Source organism: Hermetia illucens, chromosome 6, assembly GCF_905115235.1.
Source record: "Hermetia illucens chromosome 6, iHerIll2.2.curated.20191125, whole genome shotgun sequence".
In the NCBI taxonomy this organism is placed as follows: Eukaryota; Metazoa; Arthropoda; class Insecta; order Diptera; family Stratiomyidae; genus Hermetia; species Hermetia illucens.
Window position 1 is genome coordinate 46,129,087 of NC_051854.1, and position 25,486 is coordinate 46,154,572.

The 25,486-nt window shown below is 47.6% G+C and overlaps 2 protein-coding genes across 2 annotated transcripts; one reads left to right on the forward strand and one right to left on the reverse strand.

The window, feature by feature from the left end:
- Positions 1-1,451: 1,451 nt before the first annotated feature.
- Positions 1,452-25,417, reverse strand: LOC119659751 (putative elongator complex protein 1). Its single transcript, XM_038068013.1, has 6 exons — positions 24,295-25,417; positions 2,574-4,484; positions 2,349-2,512; positions 2,060-2,279; positions 1,643-1,992; positions 1,452-1,577 (listed from the first exon to the last, which is right to left on the reverse strand). The coding sequence occupies exons 1-6, from the start codon at positions 25,353-25,355 to the stop codon at positions 1,513-1,515; spliced, it is 3,771 nt and encodes a 1,256-aa protein (XP_037923941.1). The 5' UTR covers positions 25,356-25,417; the 3' UTR covers positions 1,452-1,512.
- LOC119659752 (general transcription factor IIF subunit 2-like) lies at positions 15,617-16,693 on the forward strand. The gene is made up of 2 exons (XM_038068014.1): positions 15,617-16,220; positions 16,328-16,693. The coding sequence occupies exons 1-2, from the start codon at positions 15,711-15,713 to the stop codon at positions 16,586-16,588; spliced, it is 771 nt and encodes a 256-aa protein (XP_037923942.1). The 5' UTR covers positions 15,617-15,710; the 3' UTR covers positions 16,589-16,693.
- Positions 25,418-25,486: the final 69 nt, after the last annotated feature.

Below are 25,486 nucleotides of genomic sequence, written 5' to 3' on the forward strand. Positions count from 1 at the left end.
CTGGCCCTCCATAAACAAGGATGTCAACTCCTGGGCCAGAGAGTGCATCGCATGCCAGAAGTTTAAAATCACCAGGCATATAAGGAAAGAGGTGGGCTCATTCCCCCGCACTACCAACCGGTTCCACATCATACACCTCGATATAGTAGGACCTTTGTGAGACTCGGAGAGGAAGGAGAGGAGAGGAATTTACTGCCAGCCCCGCGGAGCTAGTATACGGGGAGAACCCAAGGCTCCCAAGTGATCCGGTCTTCGACAAGAGATCAGATCTCACAGACTCGGGATTGCTGCGCCTGCTGAAAGACAATCTTCACTGCCTTACAACTACACCTCCCACCCGACACACATCCGTACCTGCCTGCGCTCCCAAGGAACTGGACACGTGCACGCACGTCCCGGTCAGGACGGATGCTGCCCGGAAGCCGCTGCAGTCTCCGTACGAAGGCCCGTACCGTATTCTCGAGTTGGTCCAGCTCGAGATCGGAGGACACAAAAAAGCGGCCTCTCTATCCAGGCTGAAACCCGTGTGCGCCCAAAAACAACGTGATGGAGAACGCAGTTCCGGGTTCTCTCGCTGAAACTCCTAGGTTTCATCTGGGGGTGGAGTGATGTGGCGCAGCAGGATTAACAATGTTTTTGATACGAGCGAGTGGGTGACTCCGCCGCCGCTCTCCGCGGCTTTTCTAGAACTCGCCACGAGAGTGGAGAGCCAGCGGTGAGAGAGTCCGCATCTCTCTTCTGCTCCAACTGCCGGCGTGATCACACGCACTCTTGCTTAATAAAAATTAAAAGAGATAGCGAGTGAATTTGCAAAAACGCAGTCTGCTCTGCGTCATGAATCAGAATAGTTTTTCTCATTTTAGTGAAAGTTATTGTTTTTTCAACGCATTTAGAATTCTTTTAATAATAATAATCGTTGGCGCAACAATCCATATTGGATCAGGGCCTTGAAGTCTGTTAGAGCACTTCATTCAAGACCGTAACGGTACACTAGGAGGCAATGTGGTCAGCATTGCGCTCGCCCCAAATTATTACCCTGATTTCACTCAGGTACTCATTCACAGCTGTGTCGACTGGTATCCGACGTCAAATCACGATACAAATTCCACTGCCACCAGTGAGATTTGAACCGCGACCTTCCGTACGACAGCCTTGCGCTCTAACCACTCAGCTATCCGGACACTCTCATTCTTTTGGTGTAGAATTAATCCGAAAAGTGACTTTAACCGGAATAGATGATTAACACTAAAGTTGGATTAACTCGAAAACCATTAAGTGTGATCTTAATGAAACTGACGCATAGCCTAATTTCTTCAAAGAGATCCTGACCACGGTGATAATAGTTAACCATGGAGTACACTTCGGCGTCCTTTCATTCTGCTGTTCAATATTCTGTTCTCTCTTAGTTAAGAATATTCACTTTGCATTAAATTCAATTAAAAGCCATAAAATTTATTAAAGTTCTTTTATTAATGCTAAAAAATAATGTTCCGCATTTACACTTTTGCTGATCTACTTCAAAATTGCATGCTCCCATTCGATAATATTCAGTTGTGGCTGGAACCTCTGGTGTGGAGCTGAAAAACAGAAGCCAGAATGAAAGGAAATCGGCCATTTCCACTATTTAACCAGAAAAACTTACGAATCATGGCATAATGTTGATCATTCTGAACTTGCGCATAATCCACGTTCGGACCAAACATAGTTTGTTGTGTGCTCATCATTTCCTCTATCCAAATTTCACTCATCTTATCCTTCACAGTAGTCAATAAATCACGATACAACGCCTGGATTGTTCGTCCTTGCCCATCAAGTCTAACTTCTATTAAAGCTTTGCAAATGTTATGAATCTGCTGTTGTTGCTCGAAAATGTGCTGAATCTGTTTATAGAGGGCATCGATAAGGGCAATATCTTCAAACTTGCCGCCTTCTTTCAGATTCAGTAGTTTGCGTTCGTGCTTCCTGCGGTTTTTGCTTGAGCGGAAGGTTTTCCTGATATGATAGATTCAAGAGAAAAGATTAGTTTCATAGTGGAGAGACGTAAGAAGATAGTGAATACCCAGTTGAACGAGATGTTCCTGTGTATCTTGAAGCCACACTGGTCGTTTCCGAAATTAAGTCACCTTCGTCGACATAGTCTTCGTCTGTTAATTTCTTTGCCTTCTCCATGCGCACGGTTTTAAGTCTGTTGGTGTGTTTCAGAAACGTTTCTTTGTCTGATTCGATGGTTGAACGTAAAATGGATGCGTAGGACTCCAGATGAGGTTTAACTTGTGACTCTAAATTGAAATGAAATTTTTTTCTGTTCAAATTTCTATTCTTTTGCATATTTTTTCACTTTCACCTACCAATCAGTTCGCTGTCGTTCATTCTGGCTTCAAATATCGCCCGCAAATATAGTCGACCCTCTAGCAGCACATTCAGTGCCTCTTCGAACTTCTCACCGAACTCTTTTAATAGATTAAAAGCATCCCCGTGCCTGGAATTTGCTTGTAGGCCTGGTACCAGGGAGCTGAAATGAAACCCAAATAAGACAAACTCTTTTGCAGCCTTTTCTAGTCAATCACACTTACAGAGCTACATTCCTCATTTCTTCTTTATCATAGCCAGCTTGCTTAGCTATCATCAAACACCGATCCACATCCAAAATATGTTTCGCACTTGTAATCGCCTGTTTCAGGTCGCCAGCGCGCTCGTACATGATACTCGCGTTTTCTATTTTTCCTGCCGTTCTCAAGTGATCAGCAAATGATAGAGCAATGCTCTTATAACATTCTTGGTCGTCATTTTCAAATCTTTCAAGCGCGACTGTGTATAAGTTGTGCTTTTCGACATAGGCCAGGCATTCGTTGAAGTGGTCCTTGCCGCAGTTTGCGATATTTTTGAAGGCCTTCTCGTACCTTTTAAGATAGTCATCGATTCTAAACTTTCTGTAGTTCTCTTCTAACTTATTCAAGTCTCGCAAGAATTGGATGTACTCTTTGGGATCCTTTTGTGACTTGTCTGCAACGAGAAGCACCAAACGGAAGTTGTACATGCCCAGCGCAACGTTATAGAGTTCGTTCACGTCAGCCATGTAGAGAAGGTAGCGGAGAGCATCGTCGGACTTAGACCGGTTTTGTTTCTCTCCTGAATTGCTTACCTCATCCTTTTTCAGACTCCAAATTAGATCTAAAGCATTTTCCAGCTCACCCTTTTTCACGTAGCAAGTTATGATCGGTTGAATGAATTTATCGTCCTTCATACTCTTCATAACTTTGCACATGTAGTCACAAACGTATGTGACCTTGTTTTCGATCTTGAAACCCTCGGGGTATACCATGTTGCCCTGCTCGTAATTACTGGCGTATTTTGTCTGCGTGTAGTCCTCATTTTCCAGTTCCGTGAGGAATAGATTCAACCATTGAGGATTAGATATTTGCGTCAAAAACGTCTCTATGTTCGCAATGAAAACGTTAGGATTGTGATCGAAAATTATATTCAAACTAATTCGCTGCTTTCTGAGCATGAGCATTGCCTTTTCGTAGTCGGTCGCATCGAGAAGCTCCCCGATAATTTGTAGCGATAACACACGAGGTTGAATGGCTTCCAGATTTCCTCGGGGCATTTGAAGGACCGTGACTGAATCTTTAGGAACAATCGTAACTAACTTTCCACCTCGTTCTATTCGTCGCTCGCTAACGACAGATGGATCGTTGAACTTGTCAAATTTCATGAATTTCAAGGAAGTAAGTTGCGTGTAGGCGAAATAGTGTTCACCAATGAAAAATGAGGTCACGCCCGTTGCGAGTTTTGCATTATTCAAATAGAGATTCTGATTATCCTTGAGCGCGAAACACTTAATGGAAGAGTTTACAGCAACTGCCTGCAAATGTTCGCAGGGTTCGGGTATGTTGGTGAACCATTCAGGCTCCATCAGCTCCTGGTCTTTTACGTTGATTGTCACCAAGCGACCGTCCGTGAAGTTTACAAGAAACGAGCTTGCAGATGTCGGACTGGCCGCTACAATTTTATCATTAACATCTTTGCTAGTCTTTTCTCCAGTAATCAAGTCGTAAAGAAAAATCGTGGCTCCATTTGGTCTGTTCTCGCAGAACACAACTTGCCCTTCATTGAGCCAAATCCAGTGGCTGTAATTCAGGGGAAGTTGTGACATTGTTTCATCTAAAATTTGATATTCTTTCACAAGATTTACGCCCATCATTCGGAGTCCTGACCGTACGTTGCTTTGCTGTGTTTCTACTGAATATGTCAAGAATTTTCCTTCAGATGTGACGATGAATAGCTTCTGTGGATTTTCGGGGTCGTTGATGAAACCCACAGAGTTTATGTAGGTGGCTGTTTCCAAGGAACATTTTGACATTGGTGGTGGAATAACGTTGTTTCGAAAATCGGTCAGGAGGACTTGTTTGCCATCAATGACTCCTACAATGCATAAGTTTGACATCTTGTTGCCAATAGAGTTGCATACTTCGAAGGTCCACCTGCGAAAATGGATGGAAAATTGTATATAGTAGTATTTATCATTAGTAAGGGAGACAAAGAGAACATTATTATGAAACTTGCAAGCATATCTACGAATAAAGGCAGAGATCGTCTGCAATCTTTCACGGGTCGCTCAAGATATGGGGAGCGGCGTCCCCGAATAAGTAGTTCTAACCCTTTAGCTGGCTAAGACGACAACTCTCGACAACTCTCTTCCAACGTCGATGAAATGATGTGGGCCTAGGCTTTGGCGTGTATCAGGTGTCAGCTCCTTCGGAACCTTGGCCGAGTAGTGTGCATAGAATCGTCATCAAGCGAGCACTGAATCGTCCATGAGTTCCAGAATCAGCTAAAGCGTAGGTCAGGCCTTTTTGTGGGAGTAGGGTAGGTGAATGCGTTTACGTACAGAGTGTTAGACTCCCGCAACAGTACGCTGTCGGTCTACCAACTAAACACCTTCCTGTCATCAGAGAACTAGCCTAGAACCGTTTGACACATTACTTTGGGCTAGCCCTCCCGGCTTTGGGAGCCTTCAAGTCAGGGAATTCCTTTCACTAATGGGAGGGGAGGGGAGGAAGGGAGTTGTTGTTAGTTCAAGGAACCCCTTACCGTCCGATCCCTCCGCCGGTCGAGTTCAATCTTCTTCGCAATAAGAAGAGCCCGAACATAATGCGCAATACGATTCCATTGCCAGCGCTCTTCAGCATCTCTCTGACAATGTTGCCTGGAGAGAGCTCCCCTGTGTCTACATAAAGCTGCTGACGAAAGCCGTTCCACCTCTCGCAAGAAAAAAAAGGTGTTCAGCGTCGTCCGCCACTCCTGTGCAGGTAAGACTGAAAACCTCCATGCCCGTTTAGAAATTGGATAAAAAAGTAATCAATCTCACCGTGCGTTCTGTTCAACCACGGGTCTAATTTGTCGATGAGCCGCGCAGTCCATCTGCCACTTGGCTCAGTTGGCCAAGAAAGTTGCACTTGGTAACGGTGCGTTGACGTTCTTCACGGGCAACCACCTCTCTTAAGTTTCCGCCCTTACGGCGGTAGATAGCCTTGCGCTCCTTGACAAGGAGGGCAACGGGGATCACTCTCGCAATCACCATCACAGCCGGTTCGGAGATGGTGCGATAAGCGGACGCTACTCGCAAAGCTCCCCGCCTTTACACTTGAGCAAGGCGTTTACGATGCATCAGCCCATACCTCCGCACTATAGAGCAGAACCGACTGCGTTGCTCCCATACGGCGACGTCTTCTAGTTGATATAGGGCACCCGACATTTGCCAACTCAAGGCCGCGACTCTAGCTGCAGCCCTGTCCACTGTTGCTTTGATTTGCTCGAAGAAGCTCATCTTCCAGTCGACCATAAAACAAAGGTATTTAACCGCCGATCGATATGGGACGCAGGGTCGGGATTTTGCAGGATCTCAAGATGACTACTTCGGTTTTTTCCAGCGCAAGGCTGAAACCGTGAACAGTTATCCATCCGCTCACCCGTCGTTTCCATATGCCAAATCTGTCGTCGTCTGCATAACCGACCAGGCGCGACTCTTCTAACATATCGAGTCTCAGCTTCGACTATCGTATGAAGCGTTCCAGAGGTCTGGCCCTAGGATGGATCCCTGTGCTACTCCCGACGTGATTTCCATCCTCCTTTGGCCCTCTAGCGTCTTATAGAGCAGGGAGCGGTCTTTCTGATAATCCCTCAATATCCGCAAAAGATAGGTTGGCACGTGAAATGAGTTTCCTAGTGTGCCTAGCATATCTGTCCATCTTATGGAATTGAAGGCATTTCTGACAACAAGCGTTATGAGAAACACCATCCGTCGAGATCGGCGGCTGTGTGCCTCGGATCGATGAACCGCGTCTACCACATCCATAACAGAATCCATTGTAGATCTCCTGGCAGCGCAGATCGCTTCAGCGAATCTACCCCTGATGAGCTTTTCGAGCACTTTTCCGGCCGTGTCAAGCATACACAGCGGTCGGTATGCAGACGGAAGCTCCGGGTCTCCTTTACTCTTACTCATCAACGCGAGTCTGGCCACTTTCCAGCGACAAGGACAAATGCCCTCCTTCAAGCAAGCGTTGAACACTTCAAGCAGCAAGCGGGATGCCATCAGGGCCTGGCGTCTTCTTGTTTTTCATAGTGACAACCGCTTCTTCGAGCTCTCTTATTGTGAAAAGGGGGCAATCCTCGACGCTTTCCCCGCTATCTACATCAACTTTTACAGGGTGTCTGGGGAACAATGCCCGCACAATGCGGTCCATCTGGTCGGTATTTAGTATGCATGGCTTCCGCAGAGCCCCGATTTTCCGAGTGACAAGCTTATAGCCAAGTCCCCACGGGTCCTCATTCACCTTGTTAACAAGGTTCTGCCAGCCGCGAGCTTTGCTTTTATTTATAGCGCTGCGAAGTCTCCTTTTTGCTGATCTATACTGTGCCTTTATGGCACATGCCTCCTCGTTGGCGCGCAAACGTTGTGCCAAACGGTGGAGCTTATGACACTCTCTCCGTAGGTTGGCAATTTCTGCCGTCCACCAGTGCATAGAAGGTTTGTCGCGCCTGGGGCCCCTCCGGGGCATGGAAGCCTCACACGCCGTCGTTATCAGGTTCATCACTGAATTTACGACGGTGTCAGCTGCGACACTACACCCCCTGGAGTGCTCTCCAGCACGGCCCTGCCTGCTCCAAGAGCTTCGGCGAACGTCCCTTGCGACATTTCAGAGGCAGAGGGAGCGTCGCGTAGGTGCTCGCCGGCAAGTAGCGCCAAAAACTTCGAACGAGAAGTCTTCTAGGACTCGCCACCCGTCCACCGATGATGCCAGAGATTCCGACGCAAAAGTGATGTCAGGAATGCTTCCTTCACAACCTGGGCGCCGAAACGTTGGCGTGGTTCTGGTGTTTAAAACTACGGGCCCGGTTCTCACCGCGATTTTTCGAATTCGTTTCTTTCTGGCATGCCCCATTCAAGAGCCCTGGCATTAAAATCACCGCCTACCAGGATTCGTCCCTCCGTGCTCGAAACGGCGTCCTCCAGAGCATCAAGCCGACGCCGAAATTTCGACATCGTCTCGTTCGGTGTAAGGTAAACGCTAAAAAATGTTATCCCTAAACACCGGATCCAGACATACCCGTTCCCCTGGCCTTCGGCAAGAACACGAAATCGAACGTCGTCCCGAACCCAGATGGCAGCGGTGCCCGATAAGTCGAGATGTCTTGAGAACGGGTTCTTGTTTCGGTATTGCTCGCTAATCAGCACTAGATCAGCATTTACTTCCGCAGCGAACTGTGCTAGCAACTGGTGAGCGGTAGCACTCCTCTGCATGTTAATTTGCAAAATGCTGATCATGCCCTTCGCACCCTAGCCCTCTCCAATTCCGCCCTGAAGATCGGACACTGTCCCGAGCCCGTCCGACGCTCTCACCAGACGTGCCACGATCCCTGCAGAGAACGCAACTCTCGCTTTCATTGCAGGTCAGGCCTTAGGAAACTGGGGCAAGGGCTTTGTTTCCGGGGTACATCCATTCCTGACGGTTGCGACTCACTACTTTGTACAGGATGCCCTGGTAAAATTCTCATGGAGAACAAAAGTAAAAAACTCAGAAAATCGACGAAGTAGCAGGGTTCGACTCGTGCATCCGAATATTGCCAACCGTGTTCCTGAACATACGAGCGGCCTGGCGCGCGGATGTGTTAGCAACTTCAGCCGAGCTCGTGCACCGGACACCATTCCAATTACATGGAGCTCAAGCCCAGTTGAGTAAGCTGTTGCCGTCCAAGAGCTTCATCGACATTTTGCGACCAACACCAACGATATAACACGATCAGCTCATGTCATGTGCCTTCAAAGATATGCAGGACGTTGCTGTCTACCACGAAGCGGTGAAAAACATCATATCACTCGACAGCTTCAGGCCGTGGTATTTTTGCACTGAGGGCAATATGCGCGAAGGCAGAGAGGTCTGTATACATCGGCCCGCGAATTACGGACAGATACCAGCAGTCGACGACCAGCATCCAGTCAAACCAGGGGATCAAGCGTGAACAAGACAACCGACATATTCGAACGTAAAGTTCTACGTTGAATACTTGGATCGGTAAAAGATAGAGCTAATTGGCGATTGAGTTTATGACGACCCAGTAGCATCGGTGGTGGTAAAATTACGCAAATTGCAGTGCGCCGGTCACGTAGAACGGATGGACGACAAGCGAAGACCTAACAGGCTATTCAAACGCACACCCGAAGGACGCCTCCCAGGGGGTAAGATACGCAAACCTTGGGAGGATTCCGTGGAAGAGGCCAGTAAAAAACTGCTGAAATTTACCAGTTGAACGCGATCGACGGATCGAGATGCCTCGAGAAAGTCTATCCTGGAGGCCAACAACTGATTTCGCCTGTCGCGCCATTAAAGAAGAAGAAGGCAGAGGGTATGGTGGCAATGAGCACCGTCTGTTAGCACAATCGGATTCTGCGCCACTCCTCGAAATTTTCTGAATGTCCCTTCTCAAACGATCCTCTCATCGTCATCGGGCAAATATTGGCACGTCCATCGAGCGGGAATATCGTCTACGCTTTTTCTTTTCCGCTTCAACGGTGAACGGCGACAGCCATTCGACGGCTAGAAAATACCGCTCCGATTAGGGTATAAGTGGATCTTGTGATAGGATTTGAAATACATGTTACCTTAAAGTTGAAATTCTGTGTGTCATATGGCCGCGTCTTAATACGGAAACTAACATAAACCTCTTGGTCAAGCAGTGCACTGCAGGATAGACTGATGCGGAATATAGCTCCCTCAGGTCAACCTATCTCTCGCTGAGGGTGAGTTCTCTCTACTCTAAGGCGATGTGTGGCTTTTCAGGGCCCAAGCCTCTCGTCTACCAAGACCGTTAGTGAGTGGTGATAGCCACACCTTGTACGAGGTGACCCTACTATTAACAAAAGGCTACGGATCTAGACTGGGGAGTGGAAAAACACCTCCCTCAATCCTGGGTGTCATGCGAACCGTGCCCATTGGGCTTTTTTAGGGGGGGGGGGGTAATTGACTGTATTCGAACGGAGCCTCAGTTATACCTGGTCGTCTCAGTAAGTTAGACCTTACCGTGCTACGAGGAGCTATGGCATGGCGGATCTCCTAAGCCCGATACTCGTGGGAATCAAATGAGTATCAGTAATAAAAATAAAAAAACTACAACTAATGAAGCAGGATCCCGTATCGCACACAAACTTGTTAATCAGGCGGAGGCACATCTCCGAAATACTGAGAGTCAGGTGCTTACACCAAAGAACGGAGAAGTTGGGACGTCAAGCAGTGGATCCAAGGTCAACATTGGTATACTGCGTGGACAACAACCAAAAAAACTCCACTGCTCGAAAAGCAGGGAATAGCAAAAGTATGTCTGTGATAAATATATTAGACGTCAGGAAGGAGACAGGTCTCAGTGGCGCAGGTGCTAAATGGTACCTGCGCTATCTGAAGGAAGGTCTGAAACCAGAAGAGGCCCTTAAGAAGGCTCAGAATAGACCTAAGCCATCTTTACCGGAGGGAACGGGAGACAGCAAAGATTAGCCCGCATGAAGGGAATGCTACCAAAAAATCGAAACCTGAACCCTAGGGGGGAGAAAAACCGGGTAGGTCAGGGGTGAAGGCAGGACTCAGGAAGCTCGACATTAGCTATGCTAGTGCGGTCAAGGGCATTCGGCTGACCATACTGCCAAAAATGTTTCGCGACCAAATAGTCACTCGTGAGGAGCAGGAAACCATCGAAGACCTTGTCGTCAGGTAGATGTGCAAGAGACGGACTGCGAAACTTGTGTTTACCGGGATACGCTTCCGATCAGGTCATATATTGGTGGACTGCGCGACGGAAGACATTGCAGAGTGAATTAGGATCACAGTTTCTACATTGCCAGGCTGGGTAGTAGCAGAACTGTCAACAATCAATTTGGTAATATACCCGTGCATGTGCACAGGGAGAAGCCGAGGAAAGAAACCTCGGAGGAGACACCGGGTGAAAAGCGTACCGAGGTTCGCGAAGAAGTCTCGAAAGCCATAGAGGCGGAAAGGACAGGATCGACCAGGCAAGTAGACCTGCTGCCCAGTGAAGAGCAGAAGTTGGATGACCTACACCTAGGACTTCTGGGGCTTAGGGTGGACAGGGACGCGCAGGAAAGCGCCATGTCGGAGGAGGAGGGCGAGTCGTGGCATCGGGATACTAATCATCATTTTTCACTCCTCCCACTCCCCACCATTTTAATAAATGTCAAAACTAAGACCAGCATATATTTGATGAAAAGAAAATTACACCCCCCTTTTGCATGTTTGCCTCTGTTCGGAAGCGGACATAAATCCGTGGGGTAGAGTCTATAGAATCGTTACAGGATGATTCAGAGGTTGATCATCTCCGTACATCGCGTGCCCTATGCTCTTGTTGAAAATAATCCAGGGGTTATTTCCCCAGCAAGAGGGGGGTACTGACACCTTCCAGCGTCCCCTGAATTTGACACCGATTCCACCAGTCACGAGCCGCTGGAGATTTGCAGTCGAATAGGCGACAGCAAAGCCCTGGGTCTGGATGGCATACTGAAAAAGCCCTCAAATTTGTCGTCAAATGTAGACCGGATATGTTCGAAACGTGCATGCCTGAGGGTATCTTTCCTGCACCATGGAAGCGGCAGAAGTTGGTGCTGCTGCCTAAGGTTGGCAAACTTCCAGGGGAACCGTCCTCCTGTAGACACTCTAGGGAAAATGTTGGAGCGGGTTATTTATAATAGATTACTCCCAGTCGGGTTATTGGTTATTGGCTTGGCCGAAAATGCAATTCACGGAAGAGGCTGTACCAGCAAATATTGCGTGGTGGTGATCCTGGATGTGAGGAATGCATTCAACTCGGCCAATTGGAACCTTATACGAAAGTTTCTGGCGACGATTAGTATTCTCACGTACCTCGCCGCTATCATCGATAGCTACTTGCAAGAGCGGACACTCTGGTACAATACCAAGGAGTACGTTGTCTCTGCGGGTGTCCCACAGGGCTCTGTAGTGGGCTCACTACTGTGTAACATCATGTATAATGATGTACTTAACCTTCCGGTTCCGGAGGAGGCCACGGTGGTGGGTTACGCCGATGATATAGCACTGGTTCTGGTCGCAAAGCATCTCGACGATGCTGAGTTGTACTCAAGCGAAGCAATCAGTGTTGTGAAGGGTTGGTTAGAGAGTGCTGGACTGGCACTAAGCGCTGCAAAAGAAATTACGCCTGCATTAGAATCGGGAATCGTATCATCACTTCGAAGCTGGCCACCAAATACTTGGGAGTGATGATAGACGGAAAGCTCAATTTTAAGCGAGAAAGCATCCACCACGAGTATGGCTCTCGCAACGATGATGCCGAATGTAGGATGATCGCGGCATACTTGCAGGCTGCTCATAGCCAGGGTGGTGAGTTCTATCATGCTGTATGCAGTCCCAGTTTGGAGAAAAGCGCTGTAGATTTTAGGCAATGCACATAAACTAAGTACGGTTTACAGAAAAACAGCCTTAAGGGTGTATTCTATAATACCTTAAGGGCAGTCTCAGACGATGCAGCGTTCGTCATCTCGGGAACGATGCCTATTGAAATTCTGGCAACTGAAATGATGAGTCGGAGGTGGTTCTAGTGGGTAAAAATCCCACACTCTGACGTGCCCAGGCCAGTGTTTTGAAGATTTCTACCTCCTTAAAAAAAAGACATTGAACCAATTTTTGCAAGCAAAACCTTAAAAATTATAAAGGTATAAGGTTGCCGAGTATCATCTAAAAGATTTTCTCTGTTACCTTGTTGGGCCGGATAGCCACATACGCCCAGAACATCATCGGTACTCTCCAGGTTCTCCAGGCAAATCAGTGGCATGTGATGCAAAAACTGTGCTGTACATTAATGAAGGCATTACCATACATGGTCAAAGGGTAGTATAGGTCCCAGGACGAAACGTGGATTGGTACCTACGATGGAGCATAAAACCTGGGAAATGCCTGCTGAACCAACACCAACAGCTCTACTACCAAACCCTATCTCCACCTCTACGTGGTGACCGCTGGGAGCTCTTTCTTAACGAAGAGTTGCAGACGTAGAAGGAAGAAGGTGAGTCTCCCGTGCCTAAAAACGGGACAAATTGTACTAACTGGTCTTCCAGGTTGGGGGTTGGGTAGGGCTGACAACCCTACACGGAAAAAAACTTGTTACAAAGTCATAATAGGAGCCTCGGAATGGACTGATAACAAAACGACGAACCCAGCAACGACAAAGGAATAAGGATTTGCGCATTTTTTCATGGAAAGTGCGCTCCCTGTACAGAGATGAAGCTGCCACGCAGCTAGCCGATACACTGTCCCAGTATAGGGCTGATGTAACAGCGTTACAGGAGATGGTTAGGCAGAGACCGATTTACTGGAGAAGAGTCGCTACACCATATATTATAGTGGCCATTCAGTAAACTATGTGCTCGGAGTAGTTTTTTTAGTCAGCCAAAAAATGAAACCTACTGTTATCGGCTTTGAAAACATAAGCGAACAGCTATGCACTCTGTGCTTGCGAGGCAAATTTAGAAATATAAGTCTCATTGACGTTCACGCCCCTACAGTCGGAGAACGTAGAGAAAGTAGAACGAATCCTCGAGGCCTGTCCCAGATATGATATCAAAATCATACTTGGGGACTTAAACAGCGAAGTAAGGAAGGGGCCCGTATTCAGGCGATACGTTGGCTGCCATAGCTTTCATCGACATACAAATGATAACGGACGGATAACGGATTATTCAATTAGCAGTGTCACACGAAATGGTTGTTGGAAGTACTTGGTTTGCGCGGAAAGCGGTCCGCAAACATATGTACGTCGGCCTCTCCAGACGGGACCACTTTCAACCAAATTGACCACGTGTTAATCGAACGCCGCCACCTCTTAGCCTTGATGAATGTCAGAAAATATAGGGGGGCCAATATAGACTCGGATCACTATCTCGTTGGCATGGTGCTCCGAGCTCGAATAACAATACCACCTAGAATCCCCTCTGACAATCAGGTGAGAGTTAACACTGAAGCCATCCAAAACACAGCCCTCCGCGACACCTATAAGAGGGAAATGGATGCCGCAATAACCGCAGTCAACAGAGATCCTGGAGATGAAGCATCAACAAATTATCTTCACAATCACCTGAAGAACGCTATCATAAATACGGCCACAAACATACTTGGCCCCAGACGCAAAAACAGTCGGAACGGTTGGTTTGACGATGAATGTAAGCTAGCACGGAACCGAAGAACGCTGCATACCGAGTAATGCTGCTTTCTCAAAGGACGCGGGCACGCACGGAGACTTATCAAGAACTCCGGTGAGCTGAGAAGCGACTTCACAGACGGAAAAGGGAAGCCTGGGAGAACCAACAGGTCTGTGAACTCGAAAAGTACAGGGAGCAACCGCACCAGGCGTGGAAGTTTTACCAATAAGTCAGCAGGATGAAGCCTTACACACCTCGATGGTCATCCTGCCGAGACAAAGAGGGAAATCTGATTTCCGACAGAATGGGCACATTGGAGCGATGGCTTGAGTACTTTGATGAACTACTGAGCAACGAGAACATCGGCGAGTTGGAAGTCCCGCCAACTGAAGACGACGGACAAATACTACCACCACCAAGTATACAATAAACAGTGTGTGCAATTCATCGGTTTACAAATCATAAGTCGCCAGGAGCCGATGGAATTACAGCCGAATTGGTTAAATATGGAGGTGACCAATTACACCAAGTGGTTCATCAACTTGTGCTCAAGGTGTGGGACAGCGAACGACGACTAGGCTGACCCTGACCAATGTGCGAGGCCAGAGAAAAGCAGGAGGATCACTGTCAAGACCATTCGACATCAACAACGGTTTACGACAAGGGGATGCCCTATCATGCATCCTCTTTAACCTGGCCCTCGAGAAAGTGATCCGCGATGCTGAGGTAAATGCAAGAGGTACGATCCTCTTTAGGTCCACCCAGCTGCTGGTCTATGCTGACGATATCGACAACATGGGAAGAACGACCCGAGACATACAAACTGCTTTCATCCAGATCGAGCAGGCGGCGCGAGATCTTGGGATGCACATCAATGAAGGGAAGACAAATGACATGATGGGAACGTCAGCACCAACCAACCAACAACATCAAACCGCACTTGTTGAAAATTGCTCCTATCTAGGGTCGAACATCACAACCGAAAACAGCTACGATATTGAAATCTGGTCACGGTTGTTGGCAGCCAACAGAGTCTATTTCAACTTACGAAAACTGCTCCGATCGAAACGTCTCACCATAGGATCGAAGCTCTTACTGTACAAGATAATGATCTTGCCAGTCCTCTTGTATTTCTCGGAGGGTTGGGTTCTTAGCAAGAAAAATTGCGAACTCTTGGCCGCGTTGGAGAGAAGAATCCTCCGAAGAATCTTTGACCCCTTACATGAGGATGGACGATTCCGTAGCCTACATAACGACGAAAGCTATGAGCGATACCATGACCATCAGGTTGTGGATAAAATCCGGCTCAATAGGTTACGGTGGGCGGGTCACTTAATCCGTATGGATGAGGATGATCCAGCCCGGAAAGTCTATAAGGGCAATATCTATGGTAGAAAAAGAAGACAAGGCAGACCTTGTCTGGGATGGAGTGATGGCGTAGGTCGGGACGCCAAACAGCTTTTAGGGATATCGAATTTGTGGACCTCGGCGCAAAACAGTCTGGAGTTGCTTATTAAGGCAGGCCTAGACCGGATACCGGTTGTTGCGCCGTTGATGTTGATGATTACCATCCATGGTCGTAATATTAGCAACAAAACGAAAACGTTAACCTTAAACTAACTAATGAAAACAAGGAAGATAAAAGATTGCAGCTTTGAAATCATTAATAATTTTTCCTATCTAGGGTGGAAAATCCCAACCTTAAAAATTGAGGGCAAGGTCAAACCAAACTACCTGTCTAGCTTCCTTGGGAGATAATTTAATTACCTTTTCAGATTCAGGATTTATATTCAAAACTTTTAGAGCTTATCAGGAAATAGTTAAGAGTTAAAACTGGCAGCTTCAATGTTGCTGTTATAAATACTGACCTTAAAAGGTAGAAGGTGTCAATCCATGAAAATAGCCACACTGTAAGCAATACAGAACTTGATAAAGTCAGAGAGAAATTCAAAATTTGTTAAGATTCAGAAAAATGTCTACCAACGAAGGAAAAGCTCCCAAGTGTGAATTGGATTTAACCAACGCCCGTCGTGCAGTTTGGCTAGTGAAGGTCCCAAAATATATCGCTAAAAAATGGGAGAAGGCTCAAAATAACGCCGAAGTTGGCAAGTTGAGAATAACTAAAACCCGTGGACAGAAGACCAAACTTACAATGGCTTTGTCCGATGCAACACTGAACATAGACCCGCACGAAAAAATCCCCAAGGATCACGAGTTGCAGGTGTCAACTGTTACCAATCAAATGCTCGGTGTTTTTTCCCATGATATTCCTGGTAGTGCCGATGAAGTGAGCTCGGAAAATGAAAAGCTTCTGCTTGATGGTCGCATCGTCCAGAAAATGGATTGTCGTCCGGTTGTGGATAATTGTTATATGAAACTTAAATCGGAGTCGATTAAGAAAGCGTCCGTCCCGGAGAGACGAGTGGTGAGACTTGATAGAATCGTGCAGAATTTCAAACCTGTAAGCGATCACAAGCATAATGTAAGTACCGGGAAGCAACCTTCTTATATTGTCTATGTCACTTTTGTAAAAATTTATAGAGTATCCAGAATTTAGATAGATTATTAATATGTATACTTCTCTCACAGATTGAACACAAGGAGCGTAAAAAAGCCGAAGGGAAGAAGTGTCGGGACGACAAGAATGCTGTTTTGGATCAACTCTTCAGTGCTTTCGAGAAGCATCAATACTACAACATTAAGGATCTGGTAAAAATCACCAGGCAACCAGTTGGCTATTTGAAGGAGGTGATGAAGGAAGTCTGCGATTATAATATGAAGCATCCCCATAAGAATATGTGGGAGTTGAAAAAGGAGTATCGCCATTATAACGCGGGAGAACAGAATTGAAACGAACGGTTATAGCTGTTCAGCGAATCAATTAGTTTTAGACCATTGCTCGTTGTAACACCTTCAGTGTATTTCTTATGGAAACGAATATATATGTAAGATTCACGCATTCTTTTTTATTTTGGCAGTAAGGATTTGAACCTGTGCTAGCGAATGAAATCTCCAAGATAAGGTTGCTAGTGTGATTCATGAGAAGGCGTAGCTCGATTTCTCTTTAGGGGCCCAGGATTTCAATAGCTGAAAAGCATAATTGCAAGTAAGGTTATGGAGCCTCAGCTGCGTACTCTTCTCTCCAGGACTGTAGAGAGAAAATCCGGGTTCGGTGTCTCCCTTATTATCCTTTTGGCTTTCTTGGCAATAAAGCACAGTTTCCTAGGCGACTAAGGTGCTGGTGCTGGAAGATGAATAGAAAACTCTGAACTGCACACTTTTAGAGTGCTACGAAGAGGCTTGTCCTATTTCCCGAGGCCAAAGCGGTAAATGGTTCCTCGGTGGAACGAGGAACTGCAAAAACTCAAGTAACCAACGAGGCGACTTCTGAAATGTGCTTGTAATAGTAATAGAACGAAGACTGGTTAAATTTCAGGAACTCTCAGCGTGAATATAAGAGTCTCGTTAACGAGACTCCTTTAGAGCGTACTGTGAGGAACTGGAAGGCGAAAGAGAGACTATAAGGCTGTGCAGAGTCCTTAAAAAGGATAAGTCAGCCAAGTTGTTCTCTCTTAGAAAACCCGACAGTATTTATTTACCACTTACAAGCCACGGAGAACACCGGCGGTGGCATTTGTCAATCGAACCAACAAATCGAAATTTATTTCGAATATTGCTATCCCGCTGCGCTACATCACTCCGCCTCCAGATGAAACGCGACTGAACCCGGAACTGCGTTTCCCATTTTTCAGCGAAGTGAAATGGACGTTGATTTGGGGCGCAAACCGGCTTCAGTCTAAACAAGAAGACAGCCTTTCTATGTCCCCCGATCTGTATTCACTTTCGACAGAGGGCTTCGGCACAAGATTGCGCCGTAATGTCCTTCAGAAGTATTGCCTCAGGCCACCGTGTAAACCTGTCGATGATTGTAAGGCAATACTTGAAACCGTGCGAGTCTCGCAAAGGGTCTACGAGGTGTATAGTGTGGAACCGCTTGGTAGTGCGGGGGAATGGGCCCCGTTATTTTCTTACATGCCTGGTGACCTTACACTTCTGGCATGCGATGCACTCTCTGGCCTAGGAGTTGATGTCCTTATTCATTGAGGGCCAGAAATATTTCTCGGTGGCTAACCAATTTGTCGTCCTGATACCTGGATGTGCTAAGCGTTGAACCGCGTGGAACATTTCCTTGCGAAAAGTGGCCGGAATGTATGGCCGGGGTCCCTTTTCCGAGTTTTCGCAGCAGAGAGAGAGATTCGAGCCGAAGATGGGCAACACCCGAAATTTGTATTTGGGGTTGGATTTGAAGTACTGCGTCATCTACCTGCGCTTTGGCGATAGCCGAGAAGTCGGGTGAGGCGGGGATGTTAACCTCGGAGACACGTGACAAACCGTCAGCAACTATGTTGTCCTTGCCGGACACATGCTGTATGTCGGACGTGAACTGGTTTATAAAGCTCAGGTGACGAAGCTGACGAGGGAACGCTTTGTCGGGCTTCTGTTTCAAAGCATACGTTAGAGGCTTATGGTCCGTGAACACTGTGAACGGCCTGTCTTCTAGGGAGAAGCGGAAGTACTTAATGCTCAACTACGCGGCGAGCAGTTCTCGACCGTAGGGCTGTAGTTCCGTTGAGCGGGGTTTAACTGTCTGGAGAAGAAACTCAACGGCTGCCAGACTTGATTCACCTTTTAGTGACGAGCAGCACCTACTGCGATGTCAGAGGCACCAACAAAAACGGCTAGGGGTGCATATTGTGGAGAAACTTGCATTTATCAACGTTTAGGACTAAACCGGCCTCAAGGAGACATTGAAACATGCACTTGAGATGGGCTAAGTGCTCAGACTCTGAGGAAGAAGTGACCAAAACACCATCCAAATATACGGAACAGAAGTCGAGGTTTCGCAGGACCGAGTGAATGAACCTTTGAAAGGTTTGCACCGCATTGCACAACCCGAAAGTCCTGCGTGTGAACTCGAAGAGTCCAAAGGGTGTGCCCTATTACCCTCTTTCGTATGTCTTCTGGAGGTACAGGGATTTGGTGGCCTTGGTAGGCCTTGGTTAAATCCAAGGTCGAAAAGATGCGGCGAGATGATGCGGAAAGTCGTGGATGAGCGGAATAGGATATCGGTCTGGGACAGTCTGCGCGTTTAGCCTTCTGTAATCCCCACAGGGGCGCCATTCGCCGTTTGGCTTAGGGGCCATATGGATTGGGGAAGACCAAGAGCTGTCCGAAGGTCTGCAGATATCCTGTTGCATAAGTTGTTCAAACTCTTTCCGTGCAATAGCCAGCTTCTGGGGTGGTATGGGACGCACCTTCGAGAAGATAGGAGAACCAGTAGCACATTGTGCTTCACTGGTTTAGAGAGACTACATTCGGTAGCAATCTGGCTGAACTTTTGGAGGAGTGCCCGAACACGAGAGTCAGTAAAGTACGGAAAGATTGTTGTTGGGAAGAGATGAGATTCTGCCTGATGAATTAAGGTTGATTGTGGATTCTATAAGGGATCTGTTCTGCAAGTCCACCAGCAAGCCATAGTGACACAAGAAGTCTGCGCCTAAAATGAGGAAACTGAAATCCGCCAGGATGAATCGCCACGGGAACGTTCTACGCAAGCCAAGACTCACGTTCACTTGCCTGTACCCGTAGGTGTTAATGCGCCGCAAGTTTCAAAGGTTGAGGAAATAGCCGATGATGCCGAGATACGGAAAGAACTGAAACCTACGCACCAGTATCTACAAGATAACTGCGCCTGCTGAGAGGATCATAAACGACGTGGCGCTGCGTTCTTGGTGGCCGTCGCCAGGACCCCTGAGGGACCTGGTTTTTTGAGGTAGGCGCAAATTTACACGGGATCGTACATCTGGTGGCTTTTTCACCGAAGCTGACGACCTGCTACCCGATCGCCCTTTTCGAGCAGAGGACCGCGAGCGGTCTCGCGACCGAAGAACACCGGTGGTGGCATTTGTCAGTCGAATCAACAACATAAACATCAATAAATTTCGAACGTTACTAATCCCGCTGCGCCACAGGTATTTTCACTCCAGACCGGATTCAGTATAGACCCTCCTCGATGGTCAGAACGAGTGACCAGGGAAAAAGTTGACGGTTTTTGTAACCCCTTCAACACGCAAAGGGAACTGAAATACTGCGAAAGCCATTGTTACCCATGAAAAGGTGAGAGCTGCCATGGATGGCATCTACACAGCAATGCTATAATAAAAGAAGGGTATAAGGCACTTGGGGAAACTTCTAAGAAATATTTTTCGAGGATGTCTTGCTCAGGACTACGTGCCTTCCTCTTGGCAAAAGGTGAAGGTAGTCTTCATACTAAAGCCTGAGAAAGATGACTATTCTAATCCAAAGAACTTCAGGCAAATTAGCTTAACTTCATTTTCGCTGAAATGTCTGGAGAGACTGGTTCAGCGTCACATTCGCGAGAAGGCGCTAAAGTCGCATCCCCTAAATGAAAACCAACATGGAAAGTCTTGTGAGTCTGCTCTTCATTCTTTGGTTACAAAGATAGAGGATGCAACTTTGAATGGTGAGTACGCAATGGGGGTGTTTGTGGACATTGAAGGGGCTTTTGACTGTGCGCCTTTTCAAAAACTTTGTGATGCCGCCAGAGCACATGGTGTCGATGATGATGATTTTCTTCTGCGTTTTAGTTTTTTGCCCATGTTATTTCTTACTGTCGGTTTCAATATACTTACTAGCCTGGCAGCGTCAGGCAGGTTGATTCTATTGAGGAGTAACTAGATGCGATTCATGTGGAGATCAACTAAAATCTCAACCAGTTTCTCATGGACGGTAAAGCATACCAGCAGTATCTTTACAGATTAAATTTACAGATGGAGGAAACCTATAATGCTTCAAGTGCTATAATCGAAATATTTTGTTGGAAGAATGTTAGCATCCCAGTAGGGTTGGGATACGATCAACACCATTATCGCAGTGATCTAGGGTAAACTGCGGAAGGGGAAGGGGTTTGCAAGGCACGGATAGAAGAAAGAAGGCGTAGCTAAAGTGAGCTAAGTCAACTCAGTAATGTAATACCTAATAGTGGATCCACGGGCCCGAGGTGAGGAATCTGGATAGTTCTAGTGGATAAAATTCGACGTGGCCAGGCCAGTGTCTTTTGAAAATTTCAGCCTACTTAAAAACGTCTGTTATTCCGGTTCTTTAGTTCGATTTCTCTGGATATTGCCATACCTGGTTTTTCGGGAAGCAAACGCGAACCTCAGGGGTCAGTGTGGCCCATTCGCAACATTATGCCAAGCTCAATAGTGGTGTTGGACTCGAGGTGGTTGTAGTCGACAAGCTTGAGTCGCCTTCCCCGGTGAGGGACTTGTAAGGACGCATCTTTGCACCATCTGGTAAAGCCAGAAAACACTTTGGAAGAAAATACCTAGACCCAAGGAGTACACTGTCTCCGCGGGTCTCTCACAGGGCTCTGTACTGGGCCCACTACTGTGGAACATCGTATAATGGTGTACTTAACTTTCCGGTTCTGGAGGAGGCCACAGTGGTGGGTTACGCTGACGATATAGCACTGGTTGTGGTCACAAAGCTTCTCGAGGATGCTGAGTTGTACACAAGCGAAGCAATCGACTGGACTGGCACTCGCGAAGGAAAAGACGGAAGCGGTCCTCATCACTAAGCACCGCAAGAGAATCGGGAATCGTATTATCATTTTCAACCCGGCTATCAAATATTTGGGGGTGATGATAGACGAAAAACTTTTAATCAGTACATAGAGCATACTTGCGAATAAGCACCCCCCACGAGTATGGTTCTAGTAAGGATGATGCTGAACGTAGGGGGACCGCGGCGTACTTGCAGGCTGCTCATAGCCAGGGTGGTGGGTTCTATAATGCTGTATGCAGTGCTAGTTTGGGGAAAAGCGCTGCATGTTTTAGGCAATGCACATAAACTGAGTACGGTTTACAGAAGAACAGCCTGCTGAGGGCGTCCATGCGTTTGAGTCGGTCAAACAACAGCTTGTTGATGCAACACTGCTGGCATTTCCTCAGCTAGATGTTCCGCTACCTGTGCTCCGTCGATGCCTCAGATACAGCGGTAGGCGCCGCTCTTCACCAACGAGTGAATCAAATCTGGCAACGTTGGGCTTCTTTTCAAAACAGATCAACTCAGCTCTACGCAACTACAGTGCCTACGATCGTGAGCTACTCGCCGCGTACCTCGCCATAAAATACTTCCGTTTCTCCTTTGAGGATAGTTCGTTCACCGAATTCACGGACCACAAGCCGTCGTATTTAGAAAAAAGCCCAACAAAGCTTCTGAAGGCAGACAGTGCCTCGCGTGCCAAAATTGCAGCATGTTCCCTAGGCCAACCAAGCGCTTCCACACCATCCATCTCGACATCATTGGCTCTTTGCGAGACTAGCACGGATTTAAGTATTGCCTCACGATCATCGACAGGTTTACGCGGTTGCTTGAAGCAATACCTTTGCCTGACAGTACGGCATAATCATGTGCCGAGGCCAGGCCTTCTGTCGAGAGTGGATCCCGTGCTTTGGTGTTACAGCCGTTATCATCACGGACCAGGGAATGCAATTCGAATCTCCTATTTCGCGGCGTTAAGAAAACAACATAGGACTACTGCATACCATTCACTTCCAATGGTATGCTGAAACGTTGGCACTAGGTGCTGAACGCTGCCTTAATGGCTCGCGACGATCCGTCGTGGTCCTTGTCGTTCGTTCTCCGTACAGCCCAACGAAAGGAGTTCACGGCCAGTCCCGCGAAGATGGTATACGGAGAGAATCTGCGCCTCTCCACCGACCCTGTGTTGGACATCAGAGCAGGGTTAGGCGACTCTGGAACGCTGCGTCTGCTCAGGGACGCGGTTTCGAAGCTACGACCGACTCCACTTTTCCGACACGCGACAACGGAGGTCAACACCTTCAGGGACATGGAGACGTGTTTACAGGTTCTCATTCGGATGGACGTCCCTCGGAGGCCGCTGCAACCACCATACGAGGGCCCCTTTAGAGTTCTGGAACGAGGTGAGCACTCATTCAAGCTCGACGTCCGCCGCTTCGAAAAAACGCCCACGAAGCGTCAGACTCGCCCGTTGAACCCACGTGGTTTCAGCTGGGGGCGGAGTGATGTGGCGGTACAATGGGGGCGCGAACCTGAGCACCACCGCGAATTCGCCTGCCGCCACATTCACCGGCCATGGAAACAGCTGATGGCCTGACAGGAGACCGAGGCGAGAGATGTCAGAAGGACAGGGAACTCTCGAGTAACAGTCAAATATGGAGAAGAAAAATAAAGTAAAAAAATGGATGCTTTTTATTTTGCATTTGGAAAAGACGTATCCCAAAACATCAAGCGATCGTCAATGCCTACTGGTCTGGACCCAAGACTCACGCTGTACACTTCTGGCATTCCCTCAATTAGATGCAGCCCTAGTCGCATTCGTCGATGCCTTAGACATCGCAGTAGGTGCTGCCCTTCACCAAAGGTGAACCAAATCTGGCAGCCGCTTCTTTTCCAAGAAATTGAATATAGCTCAATGGAACTATAGCACCTATGATCGTGAGCTGTTAGCCACGTACATGGCAATCGAATACTTCCAATATCCCCTACAAGGCAAGGCGTTCATAGTGTTCACGGACCATAAGCCTCTTACCTTCGCTTTTAAGCAGAAGCGTCCCCTCACCAACTTCGGCACCTGACCTTCATAAGTCAGTTTACATCAAGCACATGTCCGGCAAGGACAATGTAGCTGCAGACGCCTTTTCACGCATTTTAGAGGCTAAAATCCCTGCTACGGTCGATTTTTCCCAAATCGCCGAGGCATAGATGGATGATGCAGTGTTTCAGAGCCTCAGGGACAACCCCAAATACAAATTTCAGGACAGGAGAAGCAGGCTCATTCCCTCGGTCTACAAAGCGTTTTCACACGATCTACATCGACATCATTGGTCGCTTGCGCGAGACGCGTGTCTTCAACTATTGCCTCACAATCATCGATAGGTTCACGCCGTGGCCTGAAGGAATACATCTGGCCGACATTTCTGCACAATCGTGTGTCAAGGTCCTTTGTCGGGAATGGGTCCCACGCTTTGGAGTGCCAACTGGCCAGGGAATGCAGTTCGAGTCTATCCTGTTCTCGTAGTTAGGCAAACTCCTTCGGACGACTGCGTACCACCCTCAATTCAATGGGAACGCTAGCGTAGGACGCTCAAGGCCGCTATAATGGCGCACGATCACTCTTTGTGGTCGCAAGTCCTGCCTTTCGTTCTACTTGTCTTACGTACAGCCATCGTGAAGAGTTTGCCATCAACTCCGTCGAACTAGTATACGGGGAGAATTTGAGACTCCCTAGCGATCCTGTGTTCGATATCAGGCCAGCCCTTTCCACCACTGGCCTTTTCCGCTTGCTCCGGGACGCTGTGGCCAAGCTAAAATCACCCTCGCTATTCCGTCACTCTTCGACGAAGGCAAGTCGGACAATTTAGGGTTTAGGTTTATGGGATTGACGATTGATGAAACAGGTTTTTAGGTTTAAAAAGTGTTCCAATTACCTGTACTTCACGTAAGTTCCGCTCTCCGTAACAACATGCATCGTCTTGGTATCGTTGAACCCCGTGTCCCACTGCACCATGGAAACCTTCTCCTTGAAGTTCAGAGCCTGCTTCAAATACCAGTGATAGTTTCCGATCGTATACAAGTACAAATTCGTCTTCCCTTCCTTCACGGTCGCCACAGCGAGGATGTCGGAATCACCGCTCCAGCAAAGATTCACCACGGGCTCGTCTTCGAACTTGAAGGGCAAGACGATCTCGCGATGGCGCAGGCCGTTTTTCTCAAACAATCCAATCGTGTACTTATTGGGGAATAAATGCGGGACCGCGATCCAATTGCCAGACGGTCTCCATGCGATTGTCTCACCCAAATTATTCAGCTTCTCGGCTGTAAACTGGAGCTGGCCTTCCTTATTGTAAACTTTGAACGTCCTTCCGTAGTCAGCGAGGAAGGAAACGGCAAAGTACTCCCCATCGCCGCGCCAAGTAATATTCACAGTTTGGGCGAATGCGGACAAATCCTCTGGCGTCACGAAGTCGGATTTCTTCTTGGCCGCCGCCTTGCCTTCAGAGCCGTGGAATTGGGTCTCCTTCTTGCCCCAGCCTACGGTGATGAACTCCTGGTCGCCGAAAGTGTCGTCATGCAGGGACGACTCTGCTATGGGATCGTAGGTGCAGTTCATGACGACAACTTGTTTCGCGGATGTAACGAAAACCACCACTTCCTGGTCGGGACTCCAGCACATTCGCTCGATGCCGCCCTCGCAAAACGTTACTGACTCCTCCCTGTCTGTTGACAAGTTCAGGACCAAAACTTCCCCATCCTCGCGGGCTATGCAGATTTCATTGTTCAGTGCCAAATACTCCCAATCGATGATCTTTGCAGGATTCGAGAGAATAGTTTTCGAGGAGTCATTGTCACAGTTGTAAGAGTGGATTTCCGTTTCGGTTTGGAGGAGGAGGTCCGAGTCGGAGGAATTGGCGTCCCTGAAAACTCTCTTGATACCGACAACGTTCTTCAGTTGGTAGTTCACTTTCTGCACTAGTTTTAGATTTTTCATTTTTAATTCACTTTTACTGTAATCGGAATCTTATTGAATCAGCACAAGTCGCACATCACACGGTTGACAGCGACAGAACGTAAACACTCGCTTGACGTTTAGTCACACGTGCGATGCTGGGCATGGAGTTA

What these genes read in the sequence shown, in the direction of transcription:
- LOC119659752 (XM_038068014.1), top strand. Translation starts at nt 15,711, where the DNA reads ATGTCTACCAACGAAGGAAAAGCTCCCAAGTGTGAATTGGATTTAACC. An exon ending in TAAGCGATCACAAGCATAAT is followed by an intron (nt 16,221 to 16,327) that starts GTAAGTACCGGG and finishes CTTCTCTCACAG; the next exon opens with ATTGAACACAAGGAGCGTAA.
- LOC119659751 (XM_038068013.1), bottom strand. Translation starts at nt 25,355, where the DNA reads ATGAAAAATCTAAAACTAGTGCAGAAAGTGAACTACCAACTGAAGAAC. An exon ending in GAACGACAGCGAACTGATTG is followed by an intron (nt 2,280 to 2,348) that starts GTAGGTGAAAGT and finishes ATTTCAATTTAG; the next exon opens with AGTCACAAGTTAAACCTCAT. An exon ending in GGAACATCTCGTTCAACTGG is followed by an intron (nt 1,993 to 2,059) that starts GTATTCACTATC and finishes CTATCATATCAG; the next exon opens with GAAAACCTTCCGCTCAAGCA.